The 19,015-nt window shown below is 37.8% G+C and overlaps 1 protein-coding gene across 11 annotated transcripts in view; it reads right to left on the bottom strand.

The window, feature by feature from the left end:
* Window positions 1-19,015, bottom strand: part of ERC1 (ELKS/RAB6-interacting/CAST family member 1) — a 544,778-nt gene that overhangs the window by 72,105 nt on the left and 453,658 nt on the right. For 6 of the 11 annotated variants that reach the window (XM_058559107.1, XM_058559106.1, XM_058559105.1 and 3 more), the window contains one exon: window positions 16,675-16,773. In XM_058559107.1, coding sequence (XP_058415090.1) covers window positions 16,675-16,773 — 99 coding nt within the window. Of the gene's footprint in view, window positions 1-15,131; window positions 15,199-16,674; window positions 16,774-19,015 lie in introns of all 11 variants that reach the window. The other 5 variants (XM_058559110.1, XM_058559113.1, XM_058559111.1 and 2 more) reach the window with 1 other exon arrangement.

Below are 19,015 nucleotides of genomic sequence, written 5' to 3'. Positions count from 1 at the left end.
CCTCTTTCTCCTTGCCTCACTTTCTAAATGAAAAATTTACGACCAGGAGAGGTAACCTGATCTGTCAATATGCTTAGAAGCTAAGTTACTCAGGTCTATGCATCACAGCTTGATGCTTCTCACCTTGACCAATTATAGAACAGGCAGGCATCATTTTATTACTTTTTATCTGAATAGTTCCCGTGGGCAAGTTAACTTTCTGAACTATAACTGGGGTTTCAGATTGTGTTATTTATTTCCTAATCCAAAGAAGACTGGAAACAATTTGGGACATGTCTAAGAAGAACCAAAGCTTCTTGATAACGAAGACATTCCTACTTCTCTAACTCTTCCATCGTCGCACCCATTCAGGCCCACAGCATCACTTTCCAGGACAAAGGAAGAAGCTCTTAACTGGCTTTCTTGTTTCCAGTATTCTCCCCTTTCTGTCCATCCTCTCCAGACTGCAATGGAATACTAAGGTCCTTATGATCCACCTGCTGCTGACTGCACCAGCCTCATGACTTGTCACTCCCCTCTAGCCCCAACATCCCATGGTGGTTCTAAAATAAGTCCACAAATTCTTGGACATTCCTCTTTTCAAAAAGTAGAGCTTAAGACACCCTTCCCCATTAAATGTGGGATGGTCTTGGTGACTCGCTTCTAAGGAACAGAATGCGGTAGAAGTGACAGTGTCTAACTTCTGTTCTAGATCATAAAAGGCATTGTAACTTCCTCTTTGTTCTCTTTTCCTGAATCATATTTTGGGTGAAGTCAGCCACCATGTCATGAGGCCACTCCAGCAGCCTTATGGAGAGGTCCATATGGTGAGGAACTAAAGGTTCTTGCCAACAGCCAGCATGAACTGTGGGTAAGCCATCTTGGAACTGGATGCTCCATTCCCAGTTAGCTTTTGGATAACTGCAGTGCCAACTGACATTGACTGAAACACCATGAGACACTCTAAGTAAGAACTACTCAGCGAAACTGCTCCTGAATGCCTGACCCACAGAAACCATTGAGATAACAAGGGTTTATTGTTTATTTATGCTGCCAAATTTTGGGGTAATGTGTTATGTAGAAACAGATAATATACATCCTAAGCACTATCTATAGCGAACTACTAAGAGTATGCCAAATTTGTTATGCTGTTTATGCTTCTATATCTTAGCAAATGTCTAAAATTATATCTGCTTGGCAAACGCCTATTACTTCTTCAAGAGGCAGCTCAAGTGTCACCTCCTCTGTGAACCCTTGAGTCTCTTGTGGAGACCTGGGTTTTCCTGTTGCACCTTATATAGTTTTTTCTGTGGAGAAAATCTGTTGTTTAGTATTTGTTTTATGGTCTTGAAACATGTATTTTAATCCATATACCCAGTGTACTGTAGGTACATGGTAGGCTCCCAATAAATATTTTTGACTTATTTTTTTCATTTTTAAGTCAGTTTTAAACCAAACAATAAACACTTCAAACCACACTTATGGAATTATTCTATGTGAACTTAGGACCCAGATGCCAATGATAAAGGAGTGTGGAGAATGTGCTTTTCAGTTTTTTAAAACATAAAGTCAGGAAAAAACATCCTAGTTCAATTTCTGGAAGATATAACAATATGAATACTAGATTTTAAATATTGACCCACCAATAAAATGACTATGAGAATTTAAACATTTAAGAGGTTTTCATTTAACACCTAGAATGCCAAAAGCAAAATCTGAATAACTTATTTCATATTCACATGAAAAGGAACCTAGCTAGTCTAAGAGCTTTCTATGTTTGCCAAATCCGTCCTCATGCAAAAAGTTTGTGATTCCAGTCTTGAAACTGAGGAAGAGTGGTATATGTTCAGTGTTGTCTATCTTTCAGTGAAAAGAAATGAAGCCTTGCTAACAAGTGGTTTGCCTTAAAACCTGAATATTCACCAAAAGAACCAGCCAACTGTTTTGAATATTTTAAAGACTAAGCCTCTATTTGTGCTCTGCTTTGATCTTCTCTGATAACAGGAAGACAGTGCTACAGTCCAGCTACACCTCAATCAAGTGTGCTCATCTAATTTATCCCAGAAATGCTGACTGCCAGGTCCAGCTGGAAACTTTAGTTTTGCCATGCTAAGATCAGGAAGAAGAAGGAAGACACATCAAGGGAGAATAGCTCTTTTGTTTTGGTTGACAATGCATTTTTGTGTCCAAGAAAATATTCCTTTAACCCAAAACAGATAGTAATCCTAAAGACAGAGAGACTGTATAGAAAATAACAAATTAGTGAGGAGCTGAGGACAAGTTAACGAAAGGAATACTGTAAAATCCTATTGCAACAAGACTGCTGTTTAATAGTTCAGATAAAATGTGAATCAAATCATACCCACCAAAACATAACTCTATAAAATAAAAATGTGATATAATAGGCAAGTGTTAGACCTGTCTTACAAAACTGGTATTTTTAAAAAGGAGTCCTCTCATATATTAACTGAGGGGTGTGGGTAGTGAACTTGATATATTCTAGAAGGTACATGAGATATTGACTGGAGCTGAGATCAGTCTGGGAAACTGATACACATGAATTGTGTCAGGTTAGAGGATAACCTGGTAGGGTACGGGGGAAATTAAAAGATTAAAAATATCTACTCCTAGTGCATAAAACTTTAAGTAAAATACATGCAACTTTTCTTCAGGGTAAAAACTCACCACTGTTTTCATTCAATAAATATTTACTGAGCTTAGTAGTGTCACTAATCCCATTCATGAGGGCTCCACCTGCATGACCTAATTACCTCCCAAAGACCCCAACTCCTAATACCATCACATTAGGCGTTAGAATTTTGAAAGCTGTATTTTTTTTTGTATATATTCTTTATCAAGTTGAGGAAGTGGCTTAGCGGTTAAGTGCACGTGCTCTGCTACTGGCGGCCCGAGTTCAGATCCCAGGCGCGCACTGATGCACTGCTTCTCCGGCCATGCTGTGGCGGCATCCCACATATAGCAACTAGAAGGATGTGCAACTATGACATACAACTATCTACCAGGGCAATGGGGGAAACAAAGAGGAGGAGGATTGGAAATAGATGTTAGCTCAGAGCCGGTCTTCCTCAGCAAAAAGAGGAGGATTAGCATGGATGCTAGCTCAGGGCTGATCTTCCTCACACACACACAAATGTTAAAAAAGAGACCCAGAGAGCTCCCTAGCACCTTCCACCATGTGAGAACAAGTGAGAAGGCATTATTTATGAACCAGAAAGCCCTCAACAAATGCTGAATCTGCTGGCACCATGATCCTGGACTTCCCAGCCTTTTGATGTGTGAGAAACAAATGTTTGTTTTTTATAAGCCAAAAAAAAAAAAAAACAAAACATCTAACATCATACTTAATGGTGAGAAACTTGATGCTTTCCCACTAAGATCAGGTACAGGCAAGGATGTTCCCTCTCACCACTCCTTTTCAATATTATATTGAAAGTTATAGCTAATGCAATAAGACAAGAAAAGGAAATAAAGATATACATATTGGGAAGGAAGAAATAAAACTGTCTTTGTTCAGAGACAACATTATTGTCCAGTAGAAAATCCAAATGAATGAACAAAACAACTCCTGGAACTAACAGGCAATTATAGCAAGGTTGCAGGGTACAAGATTAATATACAAAAGTCAATTGGTTTCCAATATACCAACAATGAACAAGTGGGATTTGAAATAAAAAACACAATGCCATTTATCTTAGCATTAGTATAATTAAATACTTAGGTATAAATCTAACAGAATTATGTACAAGATCTATATGAGGAAAATTACAAAACTGATGAATGAAATCAAAGAACAACTAAATAAATGGTGAGATTTTCCATGTTCATGGATAGGAAGATTCAATATTGTCAAGATGTCAGTTCTTCCCAACTTGATCTCTAGATTCAATGCAATCCCAATCAAAATTCCAGCAAGTTATTTTGTGAATATTTTCAAATTAATTCTAAAGTTTATATAGAGAGTCAAAACTCAGAATAGGCAAAAAATTTTGAAGGAGAAAATAAAGTTGGAGGACTGACATTACCTTACTTCAAGACTTAACATAAGGCTATAGTAATCAAGAGAGTGTGGTATTGACAAAAGAATAGACAAATAGGTCAATGGAAAATAAAGAACCCAGAAACAGACCCACACAAATATGGTCAACTGATCTTTGACAAAAGAGCATAGGCAATACAATGGAGCAAGGCGGTCTTTTCAACAAATGATGCTGGAACAACTGGACATCCACATGTGAAAAAGATCAATCTAGACACAAACCTTACACCCTTTACAAAAATCAACTCAAAGTGGATCACAGACCCAAATGTAAAATGCAAAACTATAAAACTCCTGGAAGATAATATAGGAGAAAACCTAGATGACCTTGGGTATAGCGATGACTTTTTAGACACCAAAGGCATGACTCATAAAAGAAATAATTAGCTCCACTTCATCAAAATTAAAAACTTCTCTGCAAAAAACAATCTCAAGAGAATTAGACGACAAGCCACAGACGGGGAAAAATATTTGCAAAAGACACATCTGATAAAGGACTGTTATCCAAAACATATAAAGAACTCTTAAAAACTCAACAGTAAGAAAACAAACAACCCATTAAAAAAAGGCCAAAGATGCTGACACCTCACCAAAGAAGATATGCAGATAGCAAATAAGCATATAAAAAGATGCTCCACATCATATGTCATCAGGAAAATGCAAATTAAAACAACAATGAGATACCAGTACACACCTATTAGAATGGCCAAAATCCAAGAAACTGTTCACCTCAAATGCTGGAGAGAATAACAGGGACTTTCATTCATTGCTGGTGGGAATGCAAAACGGTACAGCTACTTTGGAAGACAGTTTGGCAGTTGTGTTTACAAAGGTAAACTTACTCTTACCACATAATCCAGCAATCATACTTGTTGGTATTTACCTAGAGTTGAAAACTTATATCCACACAAAAACCTGCACCTGGATGTTTACAGCAGCTTTGTTCATAATTGCAAAAACTTGGAAGCAACCAAGATCTCCTTCAGTAGACTAATGGAAAAACTGCGGTACGTCCAGACAATGGAATACTATTCGGTGCTAAAAAGAAATGAGCTACTGAGCTATGAAAAGATATGGAAAGTAGTTACAAATTAGTCCAACATACGTATGTTGTTACTAAATGGGATCAGAGTAGGCCATCCCAAAATATGCCACTTTGGCATAAGGATTGTTTTGAGCTGAAGGCAATTAGCTCTTTGCCCTCCTCCTTTCTGTCTTTATTATTATTATTATAGTTGACATACAATATTATATTAGTTTCATGTGTACAACATAGTGATTCAACATTTATATAAACGATCACCATGGCAAGTCTAGTAACCATCTGTCACCATACAAAGTTATTATAATATTATTGACTTCCCTATGCTGTACATTACATCCCTGTGACTTATTTTGTAACTGGAAGTTTGTCCTTCTTAATCACCTTCATCTATTTCGCCCATCCCTCACCCCTCTCCTCTCTGGTGACCATCAGTTTGTTCTTTGTATCTATGAGTTTGTTTCTGTTTTGTTTGTTCATTTGTTTTGTTTTTTAGATTCCACATAACTATTATCAATTTTTAGTTTGTGGTTACCATGAGGATCAGATATAACAACCTATGTATATAGTAGTCTGTTTTAAGTTGATGGTTGTAAGTTGATGGTTGCTTAAGTTCAAGTGGGTTCTAAAAGCACTACATTTTTACCGCTCCCCCACTCTACGATTTATGTTTTTGACGTCATATTTTACATCTTTTTGTTCTGTGTATTTCTTAACTAATTATTGTAGATATAAACGATTTCACTACATTTGTCTTTAACCTTCAAACTAGCTATATAGATGATTGGTTCACTGTCTTGACTATATGTTTGCCATTAACAGAGAGTTTTTCTTTCATAATTTTCTTATTTCTAGTTATGGCCTTTTCTTTTTCAGTTAAAGAAGTCCTTTTAACATTTCTTGTAAGGCTGGTTTAGTGGCGATGAACTCCTTTAGTTTCTGTTAGTCTGAGAAACTCTCTCTTCTTCAATTCTGAATGATAACCTTGCTGGGTAGAGTATTCTTAGATGTAAATTTTTTCCTTTCAGCATTTTGAATATATCATGCCACTCCCTTGTGGCTTGTAAAGTTCCTCTTGAAAAATTAGCTGACAGTCTTATGGGGCTTCCCTTGTATGTAACTAGTCGTTTTCTTTTGCTCCTTTTAAGATTCTCTCTTTATCTCTAATTTTTGACATTTAATTATAATGTGTCTTGGTGTGGGTCTCTTTGGGTTCATCTTATTTGGGACTCTCTGTGCTTCCTCTACTTGGATGTCTGTTTCCTTTGCCAGGTTGGGGAAATTTTCAGCCATTATTTCCTCAAATAGATTTTCTGTCCCTTTCTCTCTCTCTTCTCCTTTTGAGACCACTATAATGCAAATGTTAGTATGCTTGATGCTGTCCCAGAGGTCCCATAAGCTATCCTCCTTTTTTTCTTTTTGCTGGTGTGATTGGGTGATTCCCACTACCCTGTCTTCCAGATCACTGATCCATTCTTCTGCATCATCAAATCTGCTGGTTGATTCCATCTAGTGTATTTTTCATTTCAGTTATTGTATTCTTCAGCTCTGATTGGTTCTCTTTTATATTTTCTATCTCTTTGTTGAAGTTCTCACTGTGTTCATCCATTCTTCTCCTGAGTTCAGTGAGCATCTTTATGACCATTACTTTGAACTCTTTTATCTGGTAGACTGCTTATCTCTGTTTCACTTAGTTCTTTTTCTGAGGTTTTGTCTTGTTCTTTCATTTGGAACGTATTCCTATGTTATCTCATTTTGCCTAACTCTGTGTTTGTTTCTACGTGCTAGGTAGATCAGCTACATTTCCTGGTCTTGAAGGGGTGGCCTTATGTAGAAGGACTCCTCTGGGGCCTAGTAGTGCAACTCCCTCCCAGTCACCAGAGCCAGGTGCTCCAGATGTATACCCTGTGTAGGCTGCATGTGCCCTCCTGTTGTACCTGGGCTGCAATTGCTGCAGGTGCACTGGTGTGCCGGGGCTGGCTTCCCCAGGGTGGGAGCCACTTTGGAGGGGCTCTGGTGCCATTCAGGGCTGCCTGCCAGGTGGGGCAGTGCAGGAGTCACTTTGGAGGGGTGTCAGCCGGGGCAGGTCCACAGGGGAATGCTGGGGTGGAGCAAGGTAGATGGAGAATGTTGGAAATGGTGCTCACCAGGGTTGGGCTAGCTAGGTAGAAAGAGAGTAAAGAAAAAAAAAAAAAAAAAAAAAGGCACCCACCAGTGTTTCCATCCCCAGAGAAAGTTCCAACAAATCCCTGCCCATCTGGCACATGCCCTAAAATCAGTTAATGAATCTTCTTCATGTATAACTTAGGCACTTTTCAAACTGCTGCCTCTGTGCTGGGACTCAGAGTGAGTGAGTTTGTGCATGTGCCCTTTAAGAGCAGAGTCTCGGTTTCCTAGAGGCTTCTGCTCTCCTGGACGTAAGCCCTGCTGGTCTTCAAAGCCAGATGTTATAGGGGTTCTCTTCTCAGCGTAGGTTTCCTGGGCTGGGGAGCCCAATGGGGGCTTGGGCCCATTGTTCTTCCAGGAGAACTTCTGTGGTCGTGAAATCCCTCCCGCTTGTGGATCACCATGCCGGGTGTGTCCCCCTTCCACCCAACTCGATGTGGCTTTTTCTTTATATCCTTAGTTACGGAAAGTCTGTTCTGGTAGTCTTCAGGTCATTCTCAGCAATAGTTGTTCTATATATATAGTTGTAGTTCTGGTTTGTCCATGGGAGGAGGTAAGCTAAGGATCTTCCTACTCCGTGATCTTGATCTAAACACAAAGATCTGTTTTCTCCTTTCTGTCTTAAAGCAGGGCATAAGTTTTCCTTTATAGAGGTAACCTAAATTTCCATTTGTAAAGGTGTCTCTCTCTCCTGTACTAGGAAAAGAACAACTTCAGAGACAACTCTTATCACCTGAGGCTTATTTGCAACAAACCTTACTAAATAACCCTTATTTACCATACATTTCCAAGTTACCTTCCCATAACTTACCCCCTCCTCAGAAGCCCCAAATCCCTTTACTCCACACTTTACATTCTTTTGTTAAGATGGTATATAAGCCCCAAATTCTAACTGCCTCCTTGAGTCACATTTTTTTGTAAGCTCCTGTGCATTCAAATGTAATTAAATCTGTTTTTTTCTCCTGTTAATCTGTCTTTGATTAGTTTGATTCAACAGGCCTCAGTCACTGAACCTAAGAGGGTAGAGAAGAAAGCTTTTCCTTCCCTACACTACCTTGGGGTCCCCTTCTACTTGTTTAGCTAGGTTTATTGATATTCTTAATTTTGTTTTTCTTCGTGAGGAAGATTAGCCCTGAGCTAACATCCACGCCAAACCTCCTCTTTTTGCTGAGGAAGAGCGGCCCTGGGCTAACATCCATGCCCATCTTCCTCTACTTTATATGGGACGCCACCACAGCATGACCTGACAAGCAGTGCATCGGTGCGTGCCCGGAATCCAAACCCAGGCCACCAGCAGCGGAGCGCATGCACTTAACCACTACGCCATGGGGCCAGCCCTTCATTAATTTTTAATTGAATATTCTTACTCTCCTTTCTCTTATAATTAGCATAAATACAAAGGCATAATAACCTCTTTAAAAAACCCTTCTAGCTATGTTTCCTTATTGGAGTTGGGTCATATTCTGGCTTAGTCAGTCATATCTGGGTTCAAATCTGGCCTCTACTATCTCGAGGCTATGTGAACTTGGATAAGTTTGCTAAATTCTTTCTCTGCAGTTTAGTTTCTTCAGCAGTAAAATAATGAGAATGGTTCTATCTTCTAGGATTATTGTGTTGGATTGAATGAGAATATACTTATTAGGGGCTTATAAGCTTAAACTAAGTGTTTGGGACTTAGGTAGTAGGTATTAGGTATTCTTTAAATGGTAACTACAGCATCACCATCTTTTAGTCTGTATTCCCTAATGCTCATGTTGAAAATACCTCCATTTTCAAAAATCTTTTTGGATTCGACATAAGTTCAAGCTGATTGAGACCAGGAAAAAAATGAAGCAGCATCTAAATTGTGTATGTATACAGTTATATGCTAAAAATAAGAAGCGATGGTGGCTTAAACACGGGTCCTATAGAAGAGACTTACTGAGTATGGTATGCAGAGACAGCTGGGGGAAAGCTTGGCACGATAACAGCAGAAGACAGAGTTTTGAGACAGCTAGAGAGAATCCAGGATGGAAAGATTAGGAAAGGAGGGAGTAGAACCCTCTGGAAAATCATGAAACGCAGAAATAAATGAAGATGTTAAAATTATTTTCAGGAAGGAGAAAGGAGAGAGGAGGAGAAGCATGAAAGGCAGAAAGCAGGCTGTGTACCTAGGACAAAGAAGAACCAGCTAAAGACATTTCTGAGGAGAGTATACAGGAAATGCTATTAAACTGGTGGTGTAAGAACAGTCTGAATCCAAAGCTGAAAATTAAGGAACTCTCACCCAATCCTCCTATTTAAAGGAAGAAGAGAGCCAAGACGAAGAAAAAGAGAAAGTAGGGAAAGAGGGAGGGAGGTAGTGAGGAAAGGGGGAAGGGTATCATGTATAAATGGTCAGTGTGTGTCTTCAGGTTAAAGACATTAATAATTAACATCAATCAAGCAATCATGATATACAAAGACACTGTTTTAAAGGCTTAATATTATCTCATTTAATCATCCAACAACCGAATGAGGTAGGTATATTATCTATTCCCATTTTACAAATTAATAAAGTTAGGTACACAGAGGTATGGAGCAAAGCAATCTGGTCCCAAAACCCACATTCTAACTAGGACCCTAAAGCACCAGAACTAGATGAGGAGGCAATCAACTCAGAACACAGTGATTCAGACAATGTCCAAGGGAACCTGGTTGCTATTTCAATCTTCTGTAAAGCTCAATATATAATTGTTCTTGTGAGCCACTCACATTTGTAGTTTTTCTGAGCCACTCACATTTGTAGTTTTTCTATTTGAATTACGGCTACCCTGTATTACAATAGAAGTGTGGGTGGGATATAAACATGGAATGAATGAAAGGACAATAACATCCTCTGTTTTAGTTGGGCTGGTTTCCATACTGGCCCTGACATATCATATTCTCATTCTTAGGGTCTTCCTTCAAGTTGGTTCCTATCCAAGATTCTTTTCCTTTCCCCTTCCATCCATCACACTTGACCCAACCTCGAAGATCTACTTCTTGTCCTTTCTTAATCTCTACAATTCCAAATTCCTCACTAGATAACTAGGCGGTTGCATTTATTAAAAAAATACCAGTGGGGGCCAGCCTGGTGGCGCAAGCAGTTAAGTGTGCACGCTCTGCCGCGGCAGCCCGGGGTTCGCCAGTTCGGATCCCGGGCGCACACAGACGCACTGCTTGTTAAGCCATGCTGTGGTGGTGTCCCATATAAAGTGGATGGGCACGGATGTTAGCCCAGGGCCAGTCTTCCTCAGCAAAAAAAGAGGAGGATTGGCATCAGATGTTAGCTCAGGGCTGGTCTTCCTCACCCAAAAAAAAAATACATATATATCAGTGAAGTGATTTCAGAAACCCTCTTAGGTTTCTTTTAGTAAGGGAAATTCCTTGCTGGTAAAGGCAGTTCTGTTATTTCCCCACATGGGAATACAATTCAATTCAACATGCCTCTACTGAGCGTCTATCTTCTTGAAGAAACTACAGTGTGAAGCAGAAGAATCCTTCTCTTTTTGGTATGGTATAGTGAAAAAGCATAGTATCTGGAGTCAGTCCTGGGTTTAAATGTCTGCCCCTTGTTACCTGTGTAGTCTTGGAAAATTATTTAATTTCTATGATCTCTGGTTCCTCTTTTATAAAACATGTTCTTAGGACGGCTGTAAAAATTAAATATGAGATAAGAGATATGAAAGTGTCTGGCCCATAGTGTTTAATAAATGTTCCTTTTCTCCCTCTCATTTCTCTGCAGCTAGGATCTTCCTTCTTCCTGAATTCTACGGGCTTTTCTAAGCTTTTCAAGAAAGAAGCATCTTGCTAAAATCTCTGATCTACTTCTGAAAATATGAGGTCAAATTCTTCTTTGCCTGTTCTGTCAAAAACTGGTCCTGGTATTGGTCCAAATTGTTTAAACAGTTGGTCCAATAAACAATTTGGACCATTCTGACAAAATATTCCAATTCACTATCCCATTCAATTCTGCAAGATGACTAACACCTCCCTTCTACAGATATATTCTCTAGAGACTTCCACTGTAGTACTCATGCAATGGAATAATTTTAGGATGTTTCAAACTGGTAAGGAAATTATGTGGACAACCCAACTAGGACAGACAAAAAAGAAAAGGAAATGCCAAAAGAAAAAGAGACACTTGTTTTAAAACACTTGTTTTAAAAGCTTGTGTTAACATTTATATCGTCTCTAACTAAAAAAGAAAAGTTTCATAACATACTGGTCCACATCCTGTTTTGGGATGTTACAGTGCTGATCTAATAGGCATGCAACCCATTTCCAGATTTTAGTCAATGAAATGGTCTTACATCAAGATCAACTGCTAAGCCCCTTGGCAGGTTCATCCTTCACTTGAGGCGCCTGGCACCAGTTTACAAAAACTGCTTCCATAGGATGAAGTCCAGATAGAGCACATGGCCATGGTACCTACTATGCTCCAGGCTCTTCTTGATGGCTATGAACCACAGGTTAGCAGGAGAAAAGTTTCCACCTGAAGGATGTTCAGTTAGCATAGAAAATATTTCTGAATTACATTCAACTCCTTCTTATTTAGCATGAAATCATAGGAGCTAAATTCTATGACTTAACTATGACTGCCCTTCAAATTCTCAACACTTCTCTACAAATCTTTTTTCTAGACGCTTTTCTTATCTCCTCTTTCAAAACTTCCCTTTCTTGTACTAGTAATGCTGATATTAAAACTAATAGCTAATTCTATGCTCTTGCTTTCAAGGTAAATTTTACTGTTTCTTCTCTGGATTTCATGAATTCAGAAGTTAATGAATTCAATATATATTTACTGAGGGCCTAAGGTATACCAGGCATTGTTATAGATGATGGGAATACAAAAGTAAATGATAAGTCCCTGTCCTCACCGGGGCCTACACTCTACTGTAAGGGGAAAAACATAAGAAGAAAACTCAAATTAAAGGGATAGAGAGTGGCAGGGATACATTTCACATGGATTTCCTATAGGCTGAGGGGAGGGAGAACATAGCTCTGTCACTTTTTCTAAGAGGAGGCAACACTTGCTTCACACTGTGTGTCTTAGGAGGGTTGCTTGGTGGCAACGAATTCTTTCAAAGGAAGTTTCAGTGACTAAATTCCTTTTATAGGGAATTTCTTTATAAAATTCAAGATGTTTTTCCTAAGGGAAAAAATTCCTCAACATATAGGAGATTAATCTTTTGAAGATGAAAAGGGAGATACAATCATCAATATGTCTTGGATATCTCCTTCACTGTCATCTCTTTCCAGACCATAGAAATGCCTGGGGACCTTAAAGTCACAACTGCCACATCTCCCTTCCAAACCTCCCTTACCTATAAAATGAGGGCACTGGACTAGATATTAATAATAACTAACATTTACTGAAAGATTACTATTCCCCAGAGATGGATTCAAGTTAACCATGACAACAGCAACAGCAAAAAATAACAACAGCACGAACAGAGTACTTGCTGGTAGAAGGCACTGTTCAAAGCATTTTACATATATTAACTTATTAATCTTTCCAACAACCCTATGGAGTAGGCACTAGTAATAAACCCATTTTTACAAAACACTGGGACTCAGAGATTAAGTTATTTTCCCAAGGCCACAGAGTAGGTAGAGGAGTCTACACTCAAAGCTGTGCAGTCTGGCTCCAGAGTTCATGCCTCTTACAACTCATTTGCTTCTTACAACAACCTCATTCTAAAGATGAAGAAATTGAAGTACAGAGAGATTAAACACCTTGTCCAAAGTCACAAGCTAATAAGTGGTGGTGTTAGGATTTAACCATAGGCATTCCGCTCCAAAGCCTAGACATTTAACCATTATGCTCTACCACTTCTGATGAAATGGCCTAGACCCCTTTCAGCTCTATACTTCTATGAGTCTCTTCCTGAGTACTGATTATATCTAATAACGCTCATACTTTGCTAGTATATATGGTGTTTTAAACATATGCTTTAGATGGAAAACATTATGTTCTTAAGTTTGATAAAATAAATCATCAATTTCAAAAGTTTGAAATTTGGTTAAGAAAATCTGTTCTCTGTAGAATTAGCAAGGAAACAAGTAAAGGAAACTGGATAGCAAGTAAAGACTTCTGCAATATTTTAGGGGTCACTCATGCATTTCTCTAGGTAAAAGTCTTATGGTATAATGATATTTACAGCACATTTTAGAAAATTTGAAATACCATATCATAGAAACTCCAGCTATGTCCAGCTAACATCAGCTGTACTGTGTTAAACCAATGGCAGTTAATATTTTAGTGCAGTAAGTTCCACAGTGCAGTAATTGGAAAAAACAAAATCAGTAACATTTGAACTCTTGCTAGGAGTTACTCTATTATGGGAGAAGAGAAAGGAAAATGGAGACTTCAGGAATAAGTCTATGTGAAGAATTGTTCAGTTTTCAGTCTCCTGGTGAAGTTACCTGTGGGCCTTGTTTCCTAGAAAACTAACAGGTTTCTTCTGATTGGCTAGAAAAACGGTGTACAACCAAAATACGATCCTGTTCATGTATGTGGTGGAGGTGCTTCCTGCTAAGGCATGCGAAGAAGCTCCTATGTTTTGCCAAAACAGACAAGGCAGGTTCATTTAGAAGGAGGAGACTGGTGAACTACATTCAACTACTGTATGGCCCCCACGTGCTTAATGATGACAAATAACTACCCTTGTAGGGTGTAGTGTAGATAAAGGGAATTAGCACACTAATTTTCTCAGCTTTAGCTTTGTCTGGTATGCAACATTCTAACCCAAAGAGCTTTTTGGTTGGTATTGTGCATTTCACATTCTTTCACACCCTCAGGATAAAGTCACTTGGAAAGTTTCCCATCTTCACAGTATATGCCCCTTTCCACAACTTACCTTATCATCCTTCTTGGCTGTGTTTGCCAGTGAGAGGTCTACACATGTCCTCATCATTTTAACACATACAACACCAAGACACAGACTTTTCAGGGAGAACTGACTCCAAAAGAGCGAGATCACCAATAAGAATGGGCAGTGAATCCAGGGAGTGCAAGGCCACCAATATGTGTGAACTTATTAATCATCATTATTATTTTTTCTAAGAAAAGGATTTCCTTAGTCAAACCTCCAGGGCATCAGATCAAAGGGAGATACTGCCACAGCTGGACTACATTTTCTAGCCAATTGGCCTGGAAAGGAGAATCTAGACAGTGTCCTGGCAACTGTTTAACACAGCAGCAATCCATAAAAGAGAGGAAAAAGAATTCTTTAGACAAATTTTTTTAAAAGTCTTCCTTTATTTCTCCTTATTTTTAGAGACAGCTTGAGAGTAATGTCAAAGCCCTAGGGGATGTCCTAGGTACTCACTCTATAAGAATTACTGACCCAGAGAATTCAGAGCATTCTTCTATAGATAGAAACAAAAGGTTTTAGTTCATAGTACAGGTTTTTTTTTTTTAAAGACTACATATTTAGAATTAATTATCATAAGAAGTATATCCCAAACCTACTGGCAGAGTATTTGATCAATTTTCTATTTCCAGTTTGATATAAGTCACTATAAACCTTACCAGGACACTGTAAAATCATGCTAGATAGGGAAGGTAGTTTATTAATAAAATCATAATAGGACCAATTTAGTTACATGCCCCGGAAGTTCTCCCAAATGTGTATAAAAAGAAACTATAAAAGTGACTATTAACACACAACAAGAAAAAAAGCCACAAAACCCAAACCCCACCAAGTCAGAAGCATAGCAATACACACAGGAATCATGTGAAAATGAGAAAACAAACAGCATACCAAAGGATTTCATGAATTACAGAGAAACAAGATGTGAGAATGACTGTGTAAAAAATAAAATAAAATAAAAGCAAACAAACAAAAAGCATTTCTATAGTTAAGGAAAGCTGTTTCTCACCGTTCTGAACAAAATGGCTGAACTAAGAGCATCTGATTGGCTATGCCCATATACCCTCCTCCTCATCCTATGGGGAGAGATGACAAAGGGAACATGCCCCAGAGCAGCATGGGAATGAAAAAGAGTTGGTTAGTATTTAAAACAAAGACATAAGCATAATGTAGTAGAAGAAAATGGTCTCTTAATTTCTTGACTATTTTAGATTTTAATTCCCTAAACTACCAAAATTAGTAATTGGTTTGTCATCACACTTCTACTCTTCCTACCTTTCCAAGATGCTCTCTCTATCCCAGGGCTGGATCTGGGCAAAATTATCAAGTTGGACGCTTTTTATTTTTTGCCTTTTCTTCAACCCTTCTCCATTTCTGCTTGCCTCCCACTACTCCCAGGCATCCAATTCCTTGTATTTATTACCAAAACTTGTTTCACAGAAAGGATCTAATACTCATCTTATATACCCTGGCATAAATTTAATTCTAAGTATCAGGAAGCAGGCGGAGAAAACAAAATGCTTTCTTGGCAAGGAAAGACTGCTGACATCAGGCAGACGGCTCTCCATTTTGCCTAAAGACTGGTACTGTTTTCTCTCTAAAATATAAGGCTTGCCTCAACTGTTTAGTAAACATCATCATACTATGACAATACCTTCTCAATCTTAGAAAAAATTGCCATTGGATATCATTGCTGCTTTCGTCTGCAATATTTCTTCTTCTTCTTCTCCTAAGACAACGCCATGGCTATCATTCAGTGGAGATGTTTAGTGAGGGAGTTTCCCTGACTCTAGTCATATGGCTGTAATTACTTACTATCACTTTTTTTCCTCAGCTACATATTTTAAAATTGAGTGTGATGGAGATGTTGAAATCTGATTTTTGGCAATGGGATATGAGGTAATCTGGTCACTACTCTCCCCATCCATCATTTTCAAGATCTTGGGAGAGTTCCCTTTTTCCAAAAAACTGGAGTTGAATACGGTTCCCTTCAGACTCATCAATGCCTCTTTTGCATTGACGAGAAGCTGAAGGCAACAATTTTCCTTGAGAATGACATATTCTGGAGGGATCCACCAAGGAAGTGGGAATGAAGAAACTAAGTTTCAATCTTCACGTTTAATAGGTGATGAGCAGAGATTTTAAAATTGCAATTAAACAATAATTACCTCAACACTGAGTTGTGCCTCATTGAGATCACAAGGAAAGAGTCTTGTTTTTCTAATAAGGCATTGTTTCTTTAATAAGGAAAGCAGGACAGTTACAAATTAGAATGTATCTCTGAGAAGATTAAACTTTTTTTTCGCAACCCAATTCAAAGATTCTTTATTGTCCTCAAATCTTTTGAATATCTCCTCTTAAAATATTCAGAATCATCCATCACCTTCCTATATAGAAAGTGAATCTGTGTTTTAAAAAAAAGTGAAGGAATTTTCAGAAACTGATTATTTTTATTTTTCTAACTTATACCCCAGAATTTGTAACATGCTAGTACAAAATACACCAAAATAAAAGCATACTAGTTTTTATAAAACATTCAAGAGCAGTCTTACCTGGTCTGGGGAGGGTTTATGATTGGTTTGATTGGAATGGGAGGATTTGAAGTGGTCATCCTCATAGTTATCAGCCATTAGCTTCATTCGATTTTGTGTCTAAGAGGAAATGATTCATAAGGTTAAGTTTAGATAAAATTTCTGATATGCTGTAAAGTAACAAATGCCTTAAGAACGTCATAAGAAAGGACAAAACTAATCTTGTCTGAAATAAAATAAATTAAACACAGGATTTCTGAGAATATTAGGGCAAAAGTTTAGGCACTGCCATGAACTGAACTGTGTCCCCCCAAAAAATTCATGTTGAAGCCCTAATCCCCAATGTGACTGTATCTGGAGACAGTCTTTCAGAGGTAATTAATGTTAAATGAGGTCATAAGGGTGGGCCCTAATCTGATAGGACTGTGGTCTTGTAAGAGGAAAAGAGAGCCCATTCTCTCTCTCTCTGCCGTGTGAGGACACCATGAGAAGGCAGCTTCTGCAAGCCAGGAAGAGAGCTCTCACAAGGAACTGAAACAGCCAGCACAGTGATCCTGGACTTTCTAGCCTCCAGAAATGTGAGAAAACAAATTTCTACTGTTTAAGCCATCCCATCTATAGTATTTTATTATGGTAGTCTGAGCAAACTAAGACAGGCACCTAAATTGGTACAGGAATTCTGGGGGGAGAAGTAATCTCCCCAAATTAAGCACTTTATGCAGTGTTTGCTTTTTAAAGTGTTTAAAGTACTTAAAGTCTTTAAGTGTCTAAAGACTGGATTATACTATACAAAGGATAGGACTCTATAACTCTATTTTTTCACTTTAATATATTGGACTCATCTATCCATGTTGTTACTATAACAACTACTTATCCTTTTTAACAACTATTTCATTTTTGGGGATGTTATATAACACAGAGACCATAAATATTGGAGAAAAAAGTTATCATTATCTGTAAATGAAATGATTATATACCTAGAAAATCCAAGAGAATCAACTGAAAAATTATTACAACTTACAATAAAGTTTAGTAAGGTGATCATAAAGAAGCTATGTATATAAAATTCAATAGTTTTCTTTATACCATTAATAAACAATTCAGGTTTCGAAAATAAGTCACAGATTCTGAAATCTTTCTCCTCAACCCTAGGCTAGAAGAGGATTATTACCCCACTGCCTTTTCTCCACATTTACCAACAAGGAGGACTGGATTGTGTGTGATTGGTTAATTTAAGCTCTGAATAAATGAATTTATATATATAGAGAGAGAATTAGAGAATTCACTTTGCAGAGCAGGCAATTCATAAAACACAGGTTACATTACGCATAAAATCAAATAGCAATATATATCGACTAATAAAGTATCGACTAATAAAGTATTGTTAAAATTTGAAATTTTAAGAGCACTAAAAATAAACTTGCTAACATTGTATGATTTAAAACGTTCGCTGTAGATAATCTGAAAAATAAAAATAAAAAAAGAAAAATCACCTGTAAATCCCTATAATCAGTGATAATCAGTATTAATATTGAGGTGTATCCATGCAGCCTCTTCTCTATGAAAATAAAAAGTAGCATGCTCTTCTGACTTGTCCTCTATTTCTGCTACAATATGGTATTTTAAAAATTACTGTATCTTATAGTATATTTTGATATCTGGTAGGAGGACATGCTGTCCTTCCCCTCCACCAATTCTGCTTTGTCAAAATTTGATTGGGTATCTTTAACACATTTTCTTTTCTAGATGAATTAAAAATATTTTGTCTAGTTCCATAAAAAAGCTTACAGAGATTTGTGGTATTTTTGCATATAATGATGCCTATGCAAGGGCTCTAGAGCCAAATTGCTTGGGTCTGAATTTCAGTTCTGCCTCTTACCAGCTATCTAAGCTTGAGCAAGCTACTTAAATGCCTGAGCCTCAGTTTCCTCACTTCTAAAATGAGGATAACAATACTTTCTCCCCACAAGACTGTTGTGAGGATTAACCAACCGAGTTAATACAAGCACATAAAATCTACACCCAATAAATTTTAGCTGTTACCATCACTATGAACATTTTTTTTTGGTCACTAAATATTATTCTAAAATCTAATTTTAACTGGCTGCATAGTATTCAGTTGAATGGATGTTTAGTTAGTCCCATATTGTTGGGCATTTAGGTTCTTTACATTTTTATCTAATAATATATGCACATTTCTACGCCAGTTCCTCTCTCCCGTATATAATGATAGCAAAGAAAAAAATTGTCTGTGATATCAAATTTCTCTTTTCTGAGATGACTTACAGTGACTTTGAAAATATGTAGGGTAATTTTTCTTATGTCACATGATATTGCATGACAAATGGAAAGTCTTCTACAT

This window comes from Diceros bicornis, chromosome 17 (assembly GCF_020826845.1).
Source record: "Diceros bicornis minor isolate mBicDic1 chromosome 17, mDicBic1.mat.cur, whole genome shotgun sequence".
Taxonomy (NCBI): domain Eukaryota; kingdom Metazoa; phylum Chordata; class Mammalia; order Perissodactyla; family Rhinocerotidae; genus Diceros; species Diceros bicornis.
The sequence above is the reverse complement of the archived record's forward strand: the minus strand, read 5'-3'. Positions and strand labels throughout refer to the sequence as shown.